Raw genomic sequence first — 23000 nt, 5'->3', positions numbered from 1 at the left:
GCTGCTATAAGATAATTTATTACAGACTAGCCAATAATCTCTTGTAACAATGGCACATACAATAATTTAAAACAGCAAAGATTCCTAGTTTCTTATTCATGTAATGGCCAATGGATAATGCAGAGTCCTCAGGAAGTCCAAGAGGCTGCTACTGAGGTTATAGAAGGCCCTTCTCTGAGCAAGGGGCCTGGGAAGTCCACATGACCTTCTGGAAAAAGTTTGTCTCTGACCTCCCAGGGAGTGTTGAGGGCCCCCCTTCATCCAGCCGGTACAGAGGAATCACAGTCCAAATTCCTTCTGTAGGGTTGAACGTCTATGAGGGGAACTGCAGCTGACCTAGATGAAAGGGAGTGAGGACAAAGGCTGGATTCTTTCTGCAAGGGGGAGGACTGCCAGAAGGCAGTGACCATAGGTGAAGAGGACTCTTTCTAGATTGATTTCCACAACTTTTGGCTTTGTTCAGGGCTTATTCACGAAGAAAATACAGTCCTCTCTCCTGGATCCTTCAACTAGCTCTCAGGTGCATACACTTAAGAAGAGCATCTCATGTTCTGAAGCATCACTCCTCTTCCTAAAGGAGTGATGTAGGGGGACTCCTGGGCAGGTGGCCCCTGGTGCTTGGGTTCCAAAGAAATTCTGCTCAGGGCTCTGAAGCACGATGGGAACCTGGTTCTACTCATGACAGATAATCTGGGCAAGGAATTAGCAGAGCTCATTTCTGAAAGGTTTCTGGTTCAGTTTCAATGCCTTGTACTCACTTGAGCTACTCTACACCAGTAGATTCTGCTCAAGGGACAGGCTGAATTCTGTTCTGTGTGCTCCTGCCCTGGCCATACTCCAATCCAGACCACAGGGCTTGGCAATACTTGTAGACTCAAATGATTACTTACCTAATTAGGCACAAGCTCCAGGCCCTCTAAACTTGTTCTTCTAATGATTGGTATGTACGGATCTAACTGGATAAGGTGTGGTATGGAGAGGGGTAGAGAAGGGGTGTGGGAGTGGAAGAAACTCTGCGAAGAATGGCTGACACTCTCAGAAACGTCTGCCCCTCTGTGGAAAATCTCCCTGCCTGGTAACCCCCACAGCCCAGCTCCCAACATCACAGACCTGCTGGTCAGGGACTCATGACCCTTTCTGTGCAAAGCCATACTCGCACCACTCCAAACTTTTCCTTAAACGTCCTTAACAGAATGAGTCAGCCGCTTGAGTACGAGGACCCTAAGATACACAGTAACTCCCATTAGCCCTGACTTGTGGAACTGGTGCCATCTGGTTGGCACAGGAGCCTAGGTGCTCAGCTCCCCTCCTCCATGGAACGAGACTCTGATTTGAGCTTCACAAACTCTCGGGCCACTTCGTCATTGCTCCTCTGAGACAGAATCCGGAGAATGGTCATGCCTGTCTCATCCATGTGGATCTTCCGGCCCAAGGGGCACCAACAGGCACAGCTGCCCTTGGCTGCCACGTCCCTCAGAGGCATCACGGCCAGCCCCAGAACACGATCCTCCCGGGCAAAGCAGTAATCCTTCACACATATTTGCAACTCATAGGCTTCTGGCCCCTCTTCATTTCCCAGGAGGCTGTGAGCACAGGGTAGATGGAAGGTGGAAGACCAGAGCTGAGGGCGTCCTCAAATGAATTCACCCCAGCTGCCATCCAGCCCATCCCTTCTCTCCCCTCTCAATTCTTATGCCCCAGATCATCCCCATCCCAGAGTCCTTCAGGCCCCCATCCCATAACTTACAAGTGAAATGTCTCATTGTACTTGGGGGCCCAGTTGTTGCTTTTTGACTTGGTTGTGAACTTCCTCTTCTTATCACTTTGGTGAGGGCCAACCATGGTTACTTCCACAAAGGGCCGGAACATACCGGCTGTCTGCCACTTGAGGTCATTGGCAGCCACCACTGCACAAACATGGGAAACCTGTGAGAGATCCCATCAAGCATTCCCAGTTCTTGAGTCCCGGGTGGCATTCCCCTTGGAGGAGAGCTAAGCTGAAAGGCTGGAATAAGCAGTCCCTGCCTTTGACTGATAAGGCCACTGGGCAAGAAAAGGTCTGAGGTCTGTAAGTCCATGCCACTCACCTTTCACTGTGACCTTGTGCTCCCCAGTTCCAGGATGTGTAAACAAGTCCACCTGAATAGAGACTTCTCCCACAGGATCATCCACACCGGACCCTGAGGGACAGACGGACAGATGATTCCCCCATTGGAGAACTTTAAGACTTTAGGCCTAATTATTCTGGGTATAACCGTGGAGTTGGGAGGCTACTATCCTACATCCTAAAGCAAGAAGTAATCACCCACAGAAGCTATGGGGAAGTAAGTAATGGGAGAAGGAAAAGAACAGGGATAAAGAATGAGACTATGTATTAAAATACAAATCAGAGTGACAACATCTTAGGCGAAACCTCTTCCAAAACTGCACCTGGAATCTCTCAGGTTCCCCAAACCTCTCCTAGCCTGCAGAATTTTTCATTGAAAGATGCTGGGAAAGGACAGTGCTGCCACCCTGTATTTTTTTTTTTTTTTTTTTTTTTTAGCAGTACGTGGGGCTCTCACTGTTGGGGCCCCTCCCGTTGTGGAGCACAGGCTCCGGACGCGCAGGCCCAGCAGCCATGGCCCACGGGCCCAGCCACTCCGCAGCACGTGGGATCCTCCCGGACCGGGGCACGAACCCGTGTCCCCTGCATCGGCAGGCGGACTCCCAACCACTGCACCACCAGGTAAGCCCCACCCTGTATTTTTGTCTGAGAGTTATGTCCACCCCATTGTGTCTCAGCAGAACAATGCGGGTCCCATCTAGCCAAAAACAGCACCTTCCCGCCTGCGGAGGCCCCTTCTTGGGAGGCTGCCCCATACAGAATGACTTTTTCCTACTCAAACCTGGACCTCTCTGCAAACAGCTCCTCAGTCCCTCTGGCCAATTTTCAGCCTCCCCTCAGCAGAGGGCTCACTCTATTTTGGGAAAATACCAGTACCCTACACCCCAGATAAAACTTCTTTGTCCTTGATGGAGGGGTGGGGGAATTCTGAGGACGGCTATTGTTAACCCTGTCTCAGACTGCATGAATACACTGCCCATCTCTGAAACTTGGGATAGAGCCTCTGAACTTTGACACCTGGTTCCCCCAGCCCCAACATGAGCAGCTCATTCTAGTTCACAGGGGACAGTATGAGCCCATATTAGATTCACATCTGCATGGTATATAACGTACCGTTTTCTGGCTGAATGTCCTCATTAGCAGTAAACCTAATACCTTTCCCATCATGCACTGAGTGAGGACAGGCAAGTCAAGAGGTAGCAGCAGTAGGACAGAGAAAGAAGAATCAGTTAGAGGTCTAAGGAGTGAACAGCCATTCAGAGCAGCTCTACACATATTCTGAGGGAGCACAGAGATGGGGTAGGGTGGAGAGAGAGAGGTCAAAGAACTGGGGTCAATGCTTGAATGCTCCAAATTATACTTAACAGTTTGAAGATCAACCAAATCATGGATGGAAGCAGTAGAACATACAGAGAGAAGGGTTCTGAGAAGGGTTTTTTGCCCACAGGGCACAAAAGAGAAAGTTGTAGGCTCTAATTTCCTAGGCCCTTAAATGATAAAGCAGTGGGTAGAAAACATACATTCACAGTTGCATCCTCCCTGCAGTCACCACCCCTGCCTGCTGTTACTTCATGTGTGCCCATTCCAGCCTCTCCTCATTTTTATATCTAGCTTAAAGCTCAATGTTTCCAAAAGGCCTTTTGGATTAACTCCTATCCTCCCTGATGTTACAGGCCTTTACATGTACTCAGCTCTGTGGAAGATCCCCGTCTCCTTGAGCAAGGCTCATAACTTCTTTTGCTTTGTCTTCTTCTCACTCTGGACTTGAAATAAGAACATACGTGGAAAATGGAGCAGTACTGCAGGTCCCTTGTATTTTTCACCTTCCATCAACTCTATTCTAACTGCTTAGACCCCTCTTCCCCTCTGGGTCAGCTCTGTGCTCCAGATCCACAGCTCAGTAAGGCCTAAGCCTTCCCAGTCCCCCCTCCACCAGGTTCACTCCTCCAGGCAGCATGACCAGGTTTCCCTGGAAGGAGCAACAACAACTGAGCCTTGAAGGTCCTTTCCAGGAGGACCTTCCCAGGGTGAGGGTCAGAATTTCCGTCTGAGCCATGTCTAGGCAGGTGTGTTTTGTTATGAATGGGCCTGCCTGGAGGCAGGGAGGGGTTCTGAGAACTGGAAGTCACTGGGAGAAAATCAGCTGCCTGGGTTCCCTGTGCACTAGCATCACCCATGAGGCCAGAGTCTCAGCTCTGCAGAGCCCCATGATCTGCACCCTCCCTTCAACTGCTCCCGTGGTTTGCCTTTCTTATTCTTCTCCTCACCCACACTGAGGAATCTGGAAAGTCTTTTGCTTTCTCTCCCCTGGACAGCTTCCAACTTAGGCTTCCAAAGCTATGAGTCTTCATGAGTGTCTCAACCACTCATTCTCAAGGCTTCCTCACAGATTTTTCCTACCAAACAGGGTATACTCCTTGAGCTCAACACACATGCACTGGCCAGATGATGTCTGGGAAAAGAAAGCTCAGGCACATGTCCCAGGTCTCTGTGATTCTCCTATCTGGTATGAGTGTGGGGTGGGGTTAAGTACTGGGATCCATCAAGAAATCCTGGTGTCTGAGTTTGAAGGGCTTTCTGAAGAAGTACTTGGATCCTCCCTGAGGACTACAGGATACTAACTCCCTACCTAGGGACAGAGATGTGTCAGGGAGGGGAGGTGGGGACCCAAAGCCCTTAGGCCTTACCCTGGGCAATCTGTGAGCGCACAAAGGTCTTGATGAGTGTGTCTGTGGTCTGTGTGTACAGAGACAGGGCATAGCGTAGGGACTGCAGATCTGGGCTCTTCTCCAGGAAGGTTTTCTTCAGCCCATTGCCTCCTGCATGAAAGTATTGCTGAAAGACAAGAATAACTGCTAACTGCTACTGCCTCATCCCCTTAGAGAGGCAGCTCTCCAACAACGTAACTCAGAGAAATGACATCTGAGCAGAGGCTCAGTGAAGATGCTGGAAGAGGGTGGTGAGGCATTCAATAAACAACAATATCAGGAATACCACACAGAGCCAGAGTCATAGTCTCTCAAGTGAAGAGTATTATTTGAATATCTGGCAGGAGTGGTAAGGGATGGCCACGTTTCTGGACGTGATGCTTGAAGGATGAATCTATCTGGACAAAGATATGCGACAGAAACATTTCAGGAAGAGAGTAGTCAGAAGTGTTGCTTTACCCCTGGGAACCCTTAGAGCACTTTATACCTATGACATACCTCTCCGAAGTGCCCTAAATCACAGCCCACACGTACCTGCCTTATTTGTCACTTTACCAGGTTATAAGTATCTTGATGTTAAGAACCATATCTGATTCTCTCTGCATCCTTCATAGTGTATAGTGCCCAGAACACATGTTGCCTGGTTGAATAAATGAATGTGTAATAGGAAAAAAAGTCCTTTGAAACCCAAATGATTTTAAACATAAGTGAAGAGGTCAGCCAGATGTCAGGTATTAGGATCTGGAAGATTAATTCCCAGTGGGAAATATTCATGAATGACAATGAGGTACAAAATGAACTAAACTGTCCACAGAACCTAAGAATAATGTTCTAGGTCCATGGCGATTCACCTGAGACCCACAGGAGGTACCTTTTTGGTTGGTCCCCAGAAGGAGTATGGAATAGCAGAGAAAGATATGGACACAGAAATCACTCTCTTCTGGATGTGGGGTGGCAAGAGCCCAAGGGACACCTAATCTGGCAGAATGGAATGCCAGGACCAAGAGGGTGTGGTAGTAAGATTGTCTGGAGGAGGGGGAGGTCTCCACCTTGATGGTGTCCAGGGCGAGGTCAAGGACAGCACACTGCTTTGGAGTGAGACTCCGGGTTTCCTCTCGCACCATGTGGTCCTAGAACCCCAGAGAAAGCAACAGCATCAGGACAGCTTATGACTGTCATCAAAGTCTTTCCCCCACCTGTCAGCCACAGCTACATGTTCCTCTCCTTCCCCTCTGCTTCAGTCTTCAAAGCTCAAATTTCCTTCCTTCCAGGAAACCCCCAGCCTCAGAAGGACCCCACACATCCAGAGTACCTTGAGTTTGGAAAGGTGGCTCAGCTCCTTGGCAGCAGTGAAGATCAACTGGGTGCCCTGGACAGAGAGAGAATCAGTCAAAAGCAGAGAACTCCAAACTCAATCAGGAAGCATGGAGCAAGTTTAGGGAGACACAGCAGGATGAAGTGGAAGGGAGGTGTCCTTACCGTCTGGTCAGTAAGTGGGGGCAGAACAATCATCCTCTCCATTGTATTCATTACCACCCGCCAGAGCTCCTTCAGTACCCGCTTCAGGACCGTCTTCTCACACACAGTGGCAAAAAGTGTGAGGCTGCAGGACCAGGCAACAGGTAAGGATGGGGTGAATGCTTGAGAGCTCCCCCTCCCTGAGAGGCTCCTCTGTCTGACTGCTTCTGCCCTGTTCGTCCCTACAGGACAGTCCTCAGTGCTGTACTCACTTGCCATCCAGGAAGTCCATGAGGGGCCGGAGCACACTATCTGCATCTTGAGTCACTGAGGCCCGGGCGCTGGGGGATGCATTCCCTGGGCCCCGCACCTGGCCCAGGATGTCAGCCATTTGTTGAACACACTCATCAATCCGCACCTGGAAACTACACATGTGCCCACAGTGCAGCCCTCCCTGCCCCAAAAGCACACTGTCCCTAAAGCAGCACCAGCTATTTGGTCCCACTCCAGCATACTCATGGTGTAGCTCCAACAGGGACAGCCAGCAGGAGGAGGGGGAAGATCCACATATGTGCAGCTGGATGGATGAGTGTGGGGCAGGGGATCTGGGATTGGCCAGGCACCACACCTGGCTCTGAGGGCATGTGTTCTGGGGCCACCGACCTGTTTCCAAACACCATGCTGAGCTCATCCAGAACCGTATTCAGTTTCACCTGCAGCTCCTTCAGACTGTCTGCAGCTTCAGGGTCCAACTGTATCCACAGGAGGCAGGCTTGGCTAAGCTGGTTCTCTTATGCTTTCTTCCCTTCCTGTGCCCCCACTCCTCCCTCCTACGGTCTCTACCCCAATGCCTACTCAAATGTCTCAGCTCAAACCACTCCAGACCCCAAGCTAAACTCCTGGTCTATACCCAGTCAGGACAGAGTAGAGTTCTGTGGCCAGGGAGCTCAGGAACAAAGGCAAAGTGCAGCAACCCCATACCTTAAGACTTACCTCCTTGCCTCCCATGGCCTCAAACATTTTTTCCAGCTGGACCCTCAGTTGCTGCATGTTGTTCATCAGGATGCAAGGCTTTGGGGACAGAGGGAGGTGTTGAGTTTGGCTCCATTCAGCACAGAACTCATCAGTCTAGAGTCCCTCCCTCTCTCACATTACTCCAAAAGCCACAGGGAATTTACAACACATATTACATGTGTCTGTCCCTAAGCACTGAGATCTGGAACCAATGCAGACAGCTCTCCTTGAATGAAGACTAGAAGCAAATGTTTCTGCTTTTAAGCTGAGTGGTGGGCCCCAGGTGTTCATGGGATTACCCTTTATAACTCTCTGAATGTATTAAAATGAAAGAAAGAAAGACTAAGCAAAGGCCTAGCTCAGTAGAGAATAAACTACCAAATGGAGGCACAAAGGAACTCCTCATCAGGTTCTTATTATTTTGTGGCATAATCTCAAGCACAGCCCTGCTGGGAATCACAAATCAGGAGAATCACCCCACACTTAGCTCTGAGGAGAGCTTCAAAAGCAAAAAGCCTAACCCTCACCATTTTCTCCTTTGTACAATAAGCTGGGAAGTTCTTTGATAAGATGTCTGCATATTCCATCAGCACCTTCCCGATGGTCTGAGAAAAGAGGAGAAAAGGAAAGGAGAGGGAACCCTTAGCTCTACCCACAAGGATCTTACCTGAGGTTGTACTTCTCATCCCAGAACAGTTAACAAGAGGTATGCAAAGGGGAATGTCAAAGTAAGGGACAAATCTCCCTCTCAACCCCAGAAGAGCACTGAAACAAACCCACCTGTCTGCCCCAGACTCAAGTAAAGGAGAATGGGGTAACGCCAGGCTTAACCCAAAGGCCATCACAAAGAGGGGTTGAGCTCAGGCCTGTGGCTAGGGTGTGAGTGTGATGGAGGTAAGAGGGGAGGGGTAGGGAAGGTCATGGTCACCTTAGCAAATCTCCTCATGTAGTGGGCAAGGATGTTGGGGTCTGGGCATTCCAACTTCCGGATGATCTCAAAGCTCTGATTGAGCTGTGTGAAGACGTCCACCACAGAGCAGGAAAAGAGTGCGTGCTCTGATGTCTGCTGGAACTAAGGAAGGCCACACACAGGGTCATCTTCAGCTGCTACCTTTTCCCAAGTCTGTAAGGTTCTAAAGGGCTCTCTGCCTAGCAAGGGTGGCTCAGCGGCCCTCGACAGCCCTCCTTACGGACTCCACAAGGCAGGGACAGCCATCCTGTCTAGAGCCCAGGAACTTCTGCTGATAGCTAATTGCTGGGAGACCTGGCCTGACCCCTGTGAAGCCCAAGCCCCCAACTTACCCCATCCTTCTTATCTCGTTCCAAGGCCCCATGCAGAAATTCCAGGGACACATCTTCATTCTCATCCAGCCACTGTAGGACAAACTGCTCAAACCACCTGCAGCCAGGCAGGAAAATTGGGGGTTGGAGCTAGTGGTTGGCATATACCATGTACCTGACTGTAAGGATACTGGCCTTGTCCAACCCCTAAGCGCCCCTCTTCCCTCTGCAGCCCCCACATGATGACTCACGCTGGGTACTCAGGCACCTGCCCCTGGAGGGCAGGCAGATCCCGCACGTATTCATTGTGGAGCCACTTCACCTTGAAGTGCAGGTTCATGTAGTCAGCACTCTTACACAGCCGGTCTTTCTCGTGCTCTAGTGGTGGGGAGGAAGGCTGGGTCAGGTCCTGGCAGTAGAGGCCATGGTTTCTGAGCTTTCCCAAGGTGGCAGATCTAGTCAGATGGCTCTATCAAATGTCTGAGAACAAGGGTGACTCCCAAGCACCTCCTCACAGCCATCTCCCTCTAACAGTGGGTACTCTGCTGAAAGCCTGGCCCCGATCTTTCTTTAGAGACTAAGCCAGACACCCAGATAAGGCCCACAGTCTTCCTGTGCTGGCTTTTGGAAGTGCAAGTGAGGTACTGGCCTCTGGTGAAGAAGAGGAGAAAAGGATGTAGGTGCTAAGGCTGATGAGTGGGGAAATTGCCCAGGACTGGAGAGACATGACAGTTTTCCAGGGCTTTTCTGGTCCTAGTACCTGAGCCATTTCCTCAGATGGATTTAAATGAGATGAGCAGTCGTATATGACATAAATGGGTCACTAACAACCACAAAGACACAGGGAAAACCAAAATGGGCCTGAGCTGACAGAATGAGCAGTTGAGCAGCCATGGTGTAACAGAATCTTGAAGTAAACTGAAGGGTCCCAGAGCAGAGCTGGGACACTGAAAAATGAACTCTCAAAGAAGTATGCAAATAAGTCAGTTTGGAAACAGCCAGATGAAAGGGCCATCCTGCTACAGAAAATGGGATGCTTATGGACTTGAAAGGTTATATAGCTGAATCTGCAGAGCCTTCTGGGAAATCTAGGATAAAGATCACCCACAGATTGCCCAGAGAGTCTAGCACTGGCCACAACCACAGGCTTTCTTCATCTACCCCCTTTAGAGATGAAGCATTAATTTGAACAATAAAAGCCAACTGTGTGCTTACATATAACAATGGTGAAAGCAAGCAAACTGGGGAGAGTACTGAGCAACAGAGAAGGGAAGATCATTGTCCTTGGGAACTCTACTGCTCAACTCAGAGTTGCCATGGGTGATGCTCCTCCATGTCAAGACAGAACAGCCAGTTTGGGGCAGCTGGCCCTTGTGAATTAGTACAGCAGACACTCAAGGAGGAAACGGGAGCCCGGGATTCAGCCTCAAAAGGCTCCCTTGTCCCAGGAGTTTCATCTCCTGGCATTGTAGGCAGCACCATCTCAACCCAAAGTTGCATTTGCAGTCTCTTCTATGAAGCAGTGAGCAAGAGAAGAGGAGACAGGAGTAAGACTAGAGGTAGAGGGAAAACAACTAAAAGTTCTTACCACCCAGAAAGAGGACTGTTCGTATATGAGTGACAGTGGATGCTTGTGACAGAGCAGAGACACCAATGAACAATAAAGAAAGTGAAAAACTCAGGGACATCAGAGAGACTCTCTCAGGGCTTGCCCCTTCTCTCCCACCCTGCTGACCTTAAACCAGGCCAAGAACGTAGAAACGTAAAAAGGTACCACCAGGAAGGCCCTTCCTCCTTCCTGTTCAACAACCCACTAGAAGTGAAGCAGTGCTGCTCCATCACTCCAGAGCTCCCTAACTGCTTTCTTCTAGGGACCGTCAAGTTACTGTATTTACAGAGAATTCTCACTTTCTCTGTCAACCCATCATCTGTACTCTGGTCCAAATCCCCAATTTCTAATTAACTTCCGTGGTACAAAAACTAAGAGGATGATTGCTGAAACACTGGGCGCACTTTAAACTATTCTAACAATAGTTAGACTCCCATGGAGTCATGCTCCAGTAGTTGCTTGAGGTTGTTGATGGTGGGGTGTGGTGATCAGGGCGTGGTTAACCTGTCAAAAGCGGCAGAAGGGTATCTAAACTTTCTCCTGCCCGTGACTGCCACAATCCTCCCTCCATTCATGTTTTATCCTTGGAGAGTTCTTTCAACCTCATGATTTCAACTTTCCAGCTTGCTGGTATCTCCCCGGTTCTGGTAATGTCTACACAAGGCTTTGATGGAACATCTCACTTTGCCTGGGTTTAAATCCAGTCACCACCTTTTGACATTTTAACATCTCCAGCTGAAGCTGAACAGAGTATACACACTAATCTTACCCTCTTGTTCAATGCTGAGCATCATCCTCAAGTCTTCCTTCTTTCTCTTTATTCACATCCAGTTAACTCACCAATCGCTATTGATTTCATCTCCAAAACTTCTCTGGAATTTATCCATTTCCTTCTAGTTACACTTTTACCTGTCTAGGTCTCATTACCACCTTCCCTAACCTGGATTACCACAATATTCTCCAAACTGGTCTTTCCTCCTCCAACCTATTCTCCATACTGTAGCCAGAGTGAGTGGCCTTTCTATATTAAAAATCTAGTTATGTTAATCCCTTTCTTAACATGCGATTGTTGTTCAATGCCTCTCAACTGCCTCAGGGTAGAGTCCAAAATCCTAAACATGGCTTAAAACCTCCTGTATGATCTAGCTCTGTCCTACTTCTCTATCTTCACCTCTCACTCCTCTCTTCCCCTACACTCTAAAGTGCTCGTCACACTGAACTACTGCTTCCAGTTCCCCAAGCATGCCAGCTCTGTCTAGACCCCAGATCTCTGAACATACTGTATCCTCTGCCTAAAATGCCTGTCTCTCGGGCTTCCCTGGTGGCGCAGTGGTTGAGAATCCGCCTGCCGATGCAGGGGACACGGGTTCGTGCCCCGGTCCGGGAAGATCCCACATGCCGCGGAGCGGCTGGGCCCGTGAGCCATGGCCGCTGAGCCTGTGCGTCCGGAGCCTGTGCTCCGCAACGGGAGAGGCCACAACAGTGAGAGGCCCGCGTACCACAAAAAAACCAAAAAAAAAAAAAAAAAAAAAAAAAAAATGCCTGTCTCTCCCTTCCCTGTCACTAATGCCCTCCCTCCCCACCAGCTAAGTTTTATCATCCTTCAGTTGTCAGTTTGTACATCACCTCCTCCAGAAAGCCTTCCTAGGTGCTCCTCCTACCAGGTCCAGGTTACATGGGTCTCCTCTCAGCACCCTATGCTTATTCTTTTGGTAGCACTTAACAACTTTGAATTGTAACTGCCAGTTTATAGGTCTGTTGTCTTGACTGATCTGGGAGCTTCTCAAGGGCTGGGGCTATGCCTCACTCATCTCAACCAGCACAGCGCGTGGCACAAAGAAAATACTCAATACACTTGGTGAATGGGGTGGGGATCTACTGCAATGGGGCATAAAGAAACTTTCTGTTTATATTTTAATTGGGACAGTAGTTACACAGGTGTACTTATTTGTCAAAACTCATCAAATTGTACTCTTAAAAGTGTTTTTATTTTATTGTATGTATATTACACCTCAATAAAGTTGACTTTAAAAATACTGGGTGAATGATAGCATTTTCACAGTTGGAGTCAACACTATCCTTTTATTAAACAGGTCTCCCTTTCTCTTGCCCTCCACCATTCTGACAATCACTAAGCCCTGTCACAACTTCCTTCCAATGTCTATCAAATCGCATTTTTCCTCTAATTCTTCTGCTCTAATCCCAGCCCCATCCCCTCAGCCCTAAATGATTACATTATCTGCACTCTGCTTCCAGTCTCTCCCTGTTCCATCTGCCCCCATTTTCCATTGAGGTAAAAATCTTATAAAAATACTACTTTGTTAACACTACATCTCTGCTCATCAGCCTTTAATAAGTGCCAGGCAGTATGCTAAGTATGTCACATACATCTCAGTTACTTCATTAGCTCAATGAAATAGATGCTATCATCACTCCCATTTTACAGATGAGAAAATGGGAGCTCACAAAAGTTAAGTATCTCAGTCTAAGACCACACTGTTGAGTAGGTGGTTAAACTGAGATTTGAAACCAGGTCAACATTAGTTCTTTCTCTTGAAGCAGTTCAAACCTTTTGTGTTTGTTTTAAACATATATATGTTTATTCATATATAAACATATATATGTTTTAACATATATAAACAGACAGGAAATGCAGCTAAATAAGTGAGCACAGATGGGTATAAATGGGAAGGTCTGATACAGGTAGGGAGTGATATCTTTGTGGACCAAAGTGGGAAATGAATAAAAGAATAAGCTGAATGAACAAGATGAGTAAAAATTGGTCTGTGACCCTGTTCTATAGGAGAAGTGAGGGAAGAAGTATCTTTCTGGCTTTGTCACACCAAACCAGAACAACTTGCAAGGAAAGTCAGGCCAGGCAGTCTACAGCATGAGAAAATAATCCTTACCTATCTATGTATTTAAGGTTCTGAGATTCTGTAAAACTGTAAAGATAAGTTTCATAAGACCATTCTCTAGTGAGTGGGCCACTTGAGAACACCCAGCATGGGAAGGGTTGATCTCTGGACTGGGAAAGTTTTAAATAGGCACTTGCTCTAAAGCTGGAAGGAGGAACCTACATCCACACAGCAATTTCCATTATTCCTTTGGCTGAAGCTTTGCCTACCCAGCGCCTCCTGAGGCCTATCACCCACCATGCATAAAATCACTCTAGTTTCTCACTGTATTATTCACCCAGAACTTGTAGTTGTCTGGGAGAAGAAAGGGACAGCAAACAAGGTGCTTGGACTAGGAGTCTGTAGCCCACGGCCTTGGGCACACCCTTACCCTCCAGTGCATATTTCATGTCTTGGGCAAAGAGTTGCCACATCACTTCTGCGCTGACTTTTCCCACATTCAACTCCTGAGGAAACCTGGATGATGGAAGAAGCCACAGTCAGAGAACATGGCAAGAGCCATTTGATTTGATTGATTCCAAGGCTAACATGCCTAGTTCTTGGAGGTCAGATCGAAGAGAGGAGAAGCCTAGGAAACAGGGCTACTAGGTTCCAACTGCAGAAAAGGAACCCAGGGGCCAGTGGTAGGACAAGTGGGGGCAGAGGATCCCCTCAGGCAAGGTGGCCCTAGGGGAGATGATGCCTAGAAGGCAGGGAATTGTGGCCAAGAGGAGAAGTGTTGAGGTTGGAAGACAGGCCCAGGCTAAATAAGCAGGAGGAGAAAGGGCAAGGAGGTGGGTATAAGAAGGCCCACTTTATTCATAGCAGACAGACATATACACACATGCTCTCTGGATCCCCTGGGACTCCTATGGCAGCCATTCCCAGAGGTCTCTCACTTGAGGGAGGCTGGCTCAGTCTGGGCAGGGCCCCCCATTATGTTTCCACACCTGTCTCCAGAAACAGTTACCCAGACAGATACAAGGGACAGAGGGACAGATGGACGAACAGGAGGAAGAGGTGGCACTGCAAACACATAGAGATAGGAAAGAAAGAGGCTGTTAGACAGATGGACAAACCAACCACCAAACAGACAGCGCCAAGGGAGGCGATACTTACTGGTTCAGAACGAGTGTGTAGGAATTCTTATCTTCCTCTATGATTGACACAACAAGTGTGATGAGTTTGGGCCAGAAATCCAGGTTCCTAATGCTGGGCCCTTGTTCCTCTGGAGGTAGCTCCTGATTCTTGTTCCCAAGGAGATGGTGATAGACAGTGAGAGTCAGAGTAGAATATGGAGAGTCTTCCCTCTCTCTCTTCCCCACTCCATGCCCCTTCCTTGAGAATCAGGGACCCTTCCTCTCCTACAGCCTGTCTTCCACAAGACCACACCTGTTCTATCAGAGGGGTGACCACTGGGAGGTCCTTGGACACAAAGAGTCTGTCCTTGAGAAGATCTCTCCTCAGCTCCAGGGCACTGTTCTGACAAGTTTGGTCAGGCATAAAGATGCCTGTCTCCATTCCTCCTTCTCCCAGTACCTATGGATATAGTGACTTCTTGGTTGAAGTACGCAGCCCCTCCAGTCTAAGTAGGTCTAGTTCCATGTGACCCCCACTGGCAGTCCTTCTCTTCTAGTGATGGCCCTCCTTTAATATCACCCCCTGCCCCACCACACACATGTACATCTCAACTCTGAAAAGCTCCTTCAAGTTCTGCAGGAGCTATGTAACAGACCTAGCATGCAGGTTGGCCCAGCCTTCAGTGAAGCAAAACTTCCCTTAACTTCCCTGAATGTTATTAGGGGGAAGAATTTCATCTAGAAAGTTATTTGCTTAGCTGGATAAGAAAAGACCATGGAGAGCCAAGAATACTCAATGGGGAAAGGATAGTCTCTTCAATAAATGGTAATGGGTAAACTGGATATTCACAGGGAAAAGAATGAAATTGAACCCCTATCTCAAACCACCCACAAAAATTAACTCAAAATGGATTAAGGACTTAAATGTAAGACCTGAAACCATAAAACTCCTAGAAAAAAACATAGGGAAAAAGCTCATTGATATTGGTCTTAGCAATGACTTTTTAGATATGACAACAAAAGCAAAAATCAGTAAGTGGGACTACATCAAACTAAAAGGTTTCTACATAGCAAAAGAAACAATCAATAAAATAAAAAGCCAACCTACAGAATGGTGGAAAATATTTGTAAACCATGTATCTGATAAGGGGTTAATTCCCAAAATATTAATATATAAGGAACTCATACAACTCAATAGCAAAAAAAAATCTGATTAAAAAATGGGCAGAGGACTTAGACATTTATCCAAAGGAAATATACAAATGCCCAACAAGTATATGGAGAGATGTTCAACATCACCAATCATCAGGGAAATGCAAATCAATACCCCAATGAGATATCACCTCACACCTGTTAGAATAGCTATTATCAAAAAGAGAAGAGAGGGACTTCTCTGGTGGCACAGTGCTTAAGAATCCTCCTGCCAATGCAGGGGATATGGATTTGAGCCCTGGTCCAGGAAGATCCCACATGTCATGGAGCAACTAAGCCCGTGTGCCACAACTACTGAGCCTGCACTCTAGAGCTTGTGAGCCACAACTACTGATCCCTCATGCCACAACTACTGAAGCCTGCGCGCCTAGAGCCCATGCTCCACAACAAGAGAAGCCACTGCAATGAGAAGCCCACACACCATAACGAAGAGCAGCCCCTGATCGCTGCAACTAGAGGAAGCCTGCGTGCAGCAACGAAGACCCAACGCAGCCAAAGATAAATAAATTTATTTTAAAAAAAAGAAGAGATAAATGCTGGCGAGGATGTAGAGAAAAGGGATCCCTGGTGCACTGTTGGTGAGAATATAAGTTGGTATAGCTACTACCAAGAACGTTATGGAGGTTCCTCAAAAAATTAAAAATATCACTACCATATGATCCAGCAATCCTACGTCTAGGTATATATCCAAAGGAAATGAAACCACTATCCTGAAGAGATGCCTGTACTCCCATGTTCATTGTTGCATTATTCACAATAGCCGAGACATGTAAATGACCTAAGTGTTCATTGATAGAGAAATGGGTAAAGAAAATGTGGCGCGTAGACACAGTGAAATATTATTCAGTCATAAAAAAGAAGGAAATCCCACCATTTGTGACAACATGGATGAACCCGAAGGGCATTATGCTAAGTGAAATAAGTCAGACAGAGAAAGACATATACTGTATGATCTCACTTATATGTGGAATCTGAAAACATCAGACTCATAGAAACAGAGAGGAGAAGGTTGTTGCCAGAGGCTGAGGGGGTGGAGGAAATGGGGAGGTGTTGGTCAAAGGGTACAAACTTTCAATTACAAGATGAATTAAGTTCCACGAATCACAGGTACAGCATGATGACTATAGATAACAATATATACTGTACTGTATACTTGAAAGATGTCATGAGAATAAAGCTTTAATGTTCTTACCATAACAGAAACAAAATGGTATTTATGTGAGTGAAGGATGTGTTAACTAACCTTATTGTGGTAGACGTTTCACAATATACACGTGTATCAAATCAACACATCGTATGCCTTAAACTTACACAATATTATATGACAATTATATCTCAGTAAAGCTGGGGAAAAAAGAAAGAAAAGGCCTTGGGTGGGAAGAAACAAAGGAATACAATGGTGGATGGCAAATCCCAGACAGGACAAGTAAAGGTCACCACTGACAGACTGGAATGGACATTATTTCCCACTGAGATAAGAGCAAAATTGGAATTGCCCAGGAGCACAGGAATAGGGCTTTTATGTAGGATGCCATACATCATCACAAATCTCCACAGTCCTAATAAACCTGCATTACCAAGAAATTACTAGAAACCAGGACAGAATCCACATTTGGTTGATTCTGCCTCCTTAATATCACTGAAATACATCTTTTCTTTTTACTTTTTCTGCCAATATCCTGGCTCAGGCTCTTATCATTCAAGGATCTCCTAACTGGTCTTTGATCGTCAATCCAATCCTTCTACCACTCAGTTGTCAGTGATCTTTCTGGAAGGAAGCTCATAGTGTTACTCGTCCACCCTTCAAAAAAAGTCCAGCTCCACAGCTTGAAATAAAGGTCCTTCCGAATACAACCTCTCTCTCAACCTCATACCTAAACACTCCCTTCTGTTGCAGCATCACCACACCACTACCACCAATTATTTGGTGCTTACTATATGCCAGGGACTCTGCTAAGAACTTTGCATGAATTATCTCATTTAATCCTCATAATAACTCCATTGGGTAGAAATTATTATCACCTTCATTTTACAGATGAGGAGACTGAAGGACAGTGAGGTTCCATGACTTGACCAAGGTCATGTAGCTATAAACAGCAGAACCAAGATTTGACCCCAGACAGCTGAACTCTAAAGCCTGACACTGTAACTAGCATAATTAAATTGCTTATATGCCTTCAAATTAATAAACTCATTTACAATTCTTTGTCTCTAAACATTCCGTTTCCTCTATATGGTATCCCCCTCCTCCCCAGCCCCTTTCTTTAGCTAATTCATACTCATTGCTCAAAATTTATGTTGAGCTCTACCTTTTCTTAGAAGTATTCCCTGACACCCCTGGTCCAGTTAGATGCCTCTCTCTGGGCTCCCAGAGCACTCTCTGTGAACCTCTCATATAGATGTAACAGACAACTACAACTACAATAAAATATAGTAACAATAAAATAACCAAACCCAATAAATGTAGTAATTTGCCCCCCACCTCCACCAAACAATGAGCTCCCCCAAAGCAGAAATGTGTCTTAATCATCTTTACATCCCTAGTGCTCCACCTGTTAAAAGAATGGATAGATGAATGAGCCAATGACTGAAGGTCAGTAGAGGGAAATAAAAGATACCAAGGGTTTACTTCAGTACAAATAATGAATAATGAGAAAATGAGAGTGAGAGAAAGTAAAAAACAGTTAGCAAAATACAAAGGCTAAAGAAATTCCCTGAATGGTTTGTAAGGCCTCTTTCAAAGTCTAGGTTCATCTCATGCTAGGGAATAGAGACCAAATATTCAGACAGACCGCTGCATACTTGAAAAATAAAAGCTGAGAACAGTGTCTTTCCCCAACCAGAGAGAATCCAGATGGATGACAGAGCCTCGAGTGTGGCAAGCTAAACAAAGACCCCAGGAAAACCTCCCATGGACTTGAGAACCAGTGGGAGGTTTTACAGACCTTAAAAGGAGAAAGTTGTGGGACTTGCCTGGTGATGCAGTGGTTAAGAAGCCGCCTGCCAATGCAGGGGACACAGGTTCGAACCCTGGTCTGGGAAGATCCCACATGCCATGGAACAACAAAGCCTGTGCACCACAACTACTGAGCCTGTGCTCTAGAGCTTGTGAGCCACAACTACTGAGCCCATGAGCCACAACTACTGAAGCCCACGTGCCTAGAGCCCATGCTCCGCAACAAGAGAAGCCACCACAATGAGAAGCCCGCACACCACAATGAAGATCCAACGCAGCCAAAAATAAATAAAGGAGGAAGTTGTAAAGATAGTACCTGCACAAAAAGCAAATTTGACAATGCAAGGGGGGAGTATGAACAAGATTTTAGTCTTTACTAAGGCGCTCCTGGGAAGAATTACAAATTGGATGTCTTCACCAAAGGGTAAATGTCCCAGAGATTTAGGCTGCCCTCCCATCATTTGCTATCCAAATCCTACTGCCTTTCAAGGTCTGTCTCAAATACCCTTGTTTTATGTAGCTTTTCCCAATATCTCATCAAGAGTGGCTTCTTCCTCCTTCAATTTTATCTCTCTTTCAAGTCCCTTCTAACAGATTTTGGTTGGAGTTATACATATGCTTATGCGACTGTGAACTAACTGAAGGAGCACTATGCTTCCTCAGACCTGGCCTAGAACAAACATTCAACACATATTTGTTGGACTGAAGGGTATCTACTCTGCAAATGTGTGCTCAGCAAGACATTCCTAAAATAGCAACTGTAGCTGAGTAATTAGACCTAGAAGGAAGTCCTGGCTTTGAAATAAGAAGAAAAAGGATACCACTGGAAGGATTTAGAAAAACATACAAAGTCACCAGGTACTGAGTTAGGATGCCAGCCTAAACCAGAAGAAGTAGCTCAGCCTCCCTGAAGGACAGGGTTAGCCTTGATAGTCAGCTAATGAGTATGTCTCAGAAGACCATGCAGTGCAGGGAAAAGTGGTCAGAGGGAAAAGTTAAACATCCACAAGCCAGTAGCTTAGATCTCAGGGTAAGGGAGCCTGGAACATAGAGGGGTTCACGTGAGTCAAAATAAAATTAACCTCGGGGGAAACCAAAGACTCTGGGAAGGACTAAGAATTCACCTACTCACCCCCTGAACTGTGCTCAAATGTAGGTCACTTTTCTTCAATACCAAAGTAAAACTTATTGTTGCCACTTCTGTGCAACTCAGTTATGTCACATCTTGTCCAGTGGTTCCTGTCCATCCACAAATGTCTCACATGGTCTAGATGGTCCCCCTCCACAATTCACTCACTCTCTAGAACATCAAGGACTTTATCCTGAGCTCCCTTCCACCATGACCACAGCAAAGGGAAGCCGAGGCTCCAAGAACGGCTGACAGTTGGCCCCACCTGATACCGAACCTCTTACCAGCTGGTACTGGCGGCTGTACAAGTCATGGCAGTTGTTGAAGATATACTCATATGTTGAATTCAAACAGGCCTTCACACAATCCTTTACCACCTGGCTGGCTCTTGGAGGGCTCTGCAGTTCTTGCACCTGCCAATTAATAAAAAACAACATGGGTCCAGGGTCCTGCTCACCCGAGTGGTTTCTCCTCCTAGAAATGCCCCCAAATTATTCCAGATTCCTTCATCCCTCTGTAGGTCCCTGGACCTTGCCCTGGGATGAAACTGTCAGGACAGCTGATGGGGAGAACTGCCTAGCCCATCCTCTTTGACCCATGGTCTTCTTAGAAGTAACTCAGGAACAGATACATGGAAATGTGGGCTTAAAGGTGATAAATCCTATAGCCTTATACTGTGCCCAGTGATTCTTATTTTCCATGTCCCTGTGGCCAGGTCACCAGCCTAGCACTGCCCAGCCCAGTTCATCTCCTACCTTCATTCTGAAGAAAGTAATGCTGGTCAGCAAATCCACTGTGGACTTTAAGTCCTGAAGTCGCTCAGGGCTCCCAGCAGGGAAATTATTCTAAAGCAAATGTAAGAAAGGAACAGAAGAATATGAAAGCCTTCCCTGCCAAAAGCAATGAAATCAGAAGCTTCCCTAAGTGCTACCCACTGGGATCTTCCCTAGTTGAGAGGAATAAAAAAGCTGTAAGACTACAGGTCTCTCTCTCTTTTCCACAGACACAGGCCCTTGCCAAAAGCAGGGGTTAATAATCCCCAGCCCAGAAAGCAACACAACCTACCCCCAACCCTACTTCCCATGCAACGTGTGAGCATTTGCACAAATGAACATACACACACACACACACACACACACACACACACACACACACACACATTTTTCTTGGGTGAAGATTCTTACACCCAAACAGTGAGTTCTTCAAAAGTTACAATCTAACTGTATATCCTGGAATACAAGTGGAGCCATGCTACACACCAGACTGGGATAAAAGACATGTACTTTCTGTATAGTGGATCCCAGTTACTCTACCATTCTGGAGCCAGCAGACGGCAAAGCTCTGAGCAGAACTGCTTTTGGAACTGCTTTTGGAGTGAGTTCCTTAGGATCTTTCCACCATGCCTCACTTCATTCTCTTTGGCAGAAGTTTTAAGAGGAAGCTGCCAAAGAAAGCTTAAGGATGATGCTGTGCCACTCTCCATTTTAAGGGTTGTTTTTTTAAACCTTCAAATGGCTACTTATATGCCAAATACAAGATATACAGTCAACTCTCCATTATTCGTGCAAATGGAGGGCACTCAAAGTGCAGATAATTAAAATCTCACTTCTTTTTGACTTTGAGATTGTTTTTATACTTACTTTTTAATGTGTATATATTGCCTGTTCTGGAAATTCACAACACTTTAAAGCAAGTAATAAAGTCATTCTAAGAAGGCCTAACTTAGGAAGAACGGAAAAACTGCCCATTTCCCTTTTCTGTCCTAGGCACTCACCCTCCTACTACATCTATTTCCTCACTCCATTCTAGAAATGGACACGACATCTGCTACAAATTACTTGCCCAAGCCAAGATACTCTCTCTCCCCTTAGCCAGATTCTCACACCTCTCCTGGAAAATGAGGAGAATATGGAAAGATGCAATAAGGAAATATAATTATCTAATTTTTAAAGGGGCCTTTCTGGAAGAGATTATCCGTAGGAGACTCCTTGATGAATATGTCATCAGAGAGTTTGGTAGAGTGACATGAGTGAGGTTAGAAAGTCAACTATCTATAAAAGCAGCCACACCTGCTACTATTTACACACTGCACGGTCCTTGGAGTTTAAAGAACCACAGGTGTCAGTGACATTGGCCATATATGTGGATGTGATGACAAAGACCAATTTTCTTTGCCTTTGATCTTTATAGTCATGATTGGTTCACAGTCTCTCTAGACTGATCTTGATATCACCCTTTGTCCCACCCCACAGCCATGTCTTCACTCACCCTGTATGTGGAGAGGTCAATCCTCAGTGAGTTGTGCAGTTGGTCCAGTAGTTTTACAAATCTCTCTTTCTGAGGGTGATAAACAAATAATGAGGAACAGAAATAATCTATTTCCAAGCTCTCTAGACTATAGCAAAAAGAGAACCATCTCTGGGTGAGAGGGAGACACTGAGCTGGGGACATACCCTGTCCCATATTTGCCCATGAGGAGAACAACAAACCATGCAAAAGAGAAATGGGATAGGTCTTTCCTGTTCCATCTCTTAGCACTTAAACTGGGGAATCTTCTCACACTGGCAAGAGGAAAGCAAGTCTCTGGGAGGGGAAACAGTTTTCTATACAAATCAAGAGGAGATGACCAGTGCATCTCCATCCCTTTGGGACTCTAACTCATCTTAGTCAGATAAAAGGAAACTCTAAACACATTCTCCAACTTGTTCCTGTGTCTGTGGTGTCCTAGCTTAACTTGGAATAGCTCTTAACAGTTAAACAGACATAGCCTAGCAGTGACGATGGGAGAGAGAAATAGTGATGCACCTGGAAGGTGATCAGGGATACACAAGGGGATTTCTCTTTAAACCACATTCCATATCATTTCCCTTAGTTTATACTTTTTTTTTTTTTTTTTTTTTTCTTTTTTTTTTTTTTTCGGTACGCGGGCCTCTCACTGTTGCGGCCTCTCCCATCGCGGAGCAGGCTCCGGACGCGCAGGCTCAGCGGCCATGGCCCACGGGCCCAGCCGCTCCGCCGCATGTGGGATCCTCCCGGACCAGGGCACGAACCCGTGTCCCCTGCATCGGCAGGCGGACTCTCAACCACTGCGCCACCAGGGAAGCCCAGTTTATACTTTTTAAATGTTAAAATAAGTAACAAATACTACTTAATAGCTTATTTTTATAGAAAAGGTATAATTAAATGTGGAATCATGTTCCTGTAAGCTGTTGGTACAGCACTCCTAGAACTCACATATTGATAATATTATATATAGCATTAGATATTAGTTAAGTCAATATATAACGTGGAGAGACAGAATGGAAGAGATATTTGACTGGCTTAATCAATGATACTAATTAATCTATAGAAAGACTATCAACAACATCAAAAAAGTGGTCAGTACCAAGAAAAAGGGCTCAGAGATCCAGTAGATTTGGGAGTATCAGTAATTTTATCCCTAAAGAGGTAATATTTGTGATGGGTCTGATATATACCATCCAGTTTACACTGAACTTACGTCAGGTGACATTATGAGCAATGATTCAACTTCACAAGTACCTTAACAACA

The 23000-nt window shown here is 46.2% G+C and overlaps 1 protein-coding gene across 12 annotated transcripts in view; it reads right to left on the bottom strand.

Annotated features, from left to right (window-relative positions):
- The window catches only part of UNC13B (unc-13 homolog B), a 237901-nt gene continuing 214901 nt past the window's right edge, over positions 1-23000 (bottom strand). For 6 of the 12 annotated variants that reach the window (XM_059071640.2, XM_067039623.1, XM_067039627.1 and 3 more), the window contains 20 exons: positions 21719-21787; positions 20206-20295; positions 19735-19863; positions 14194-14321; positions 13466-13551; positions 8820-8946; positions 8590-8686; positions 8216-8359; positions 7815-7892; positions 7267-7344; positions 6937-7025; positions 6546-6698; positions 6295-6418; positions 6128-6184; positions 5865-5945; positions 4795-4942; positions 3221-3277; positions 2088-2180; positions 1748-1907; positions 1-1583 (listed from right to left, as the gene is read on the bottom strand). In XM_059071640.2, the coding sequence (XP_058927623.1) occupies positions 1298-1583; positions 1748-1907; positions 2088-2180; positions 3221-3277; positions 4795-4942; positions 5865-5945; positions 6128-6184; positions 6295-6418; positions 6546-6698; positions 6937-7025; positions 7267-7344; positions 7815-7892; positions 8216-8359; positions 8590-8686; positions 8820-8946; positions 13466-13551; positions 14194-14321; positions 19735-19863; positions 20206-20295; positions 21719-21787 (2274 nt within the window). In that variant the 3' untranslated portion in view covers positions 1-1297. Of the gene's footprint in view, positions 1584-1747; positions 1908-2087; positions 2181-3220; positions 3278-4794; positions 4943-5864; positions 5946-6127; positions 6185-6294; positions 6419-6545; positions 6699-6936; positions 7026-7266; positions 7345-7814; positions 7893-8215; positions 8360-8589; positions 8687-8819; positions 8947-13465; positions 13552-14193; positions 14322-19734; positions 19864-20205; positions 20296-21718; positions 21788-23000 lie in introns of those variants that run through there. The other 6 variants (XM_059071641.2, XM_067039622.1, XM_067039621.1 and 3 more) reach the window with 6 other exon arrangements.

Source organism: Kogia breviceps, chromosome 8 (assembly GCF_026419965.1).
Source record: "Kogia breviceps isolate mKogBre1 chromosome 8, mKogBre1 haplotype 1, whole genome shotgun sequence".
NCBI lineage: Eukaryota > Metazoa > Chordata > Mammalia > Artiodactyla > Physeteridae > Kogia > Kogia breviceps.
The sequence above is the reverse complement of the archived record's forward strand: the minus strand, read 5'-3'. Positions and strand labels throughout refer to the sequence as shown.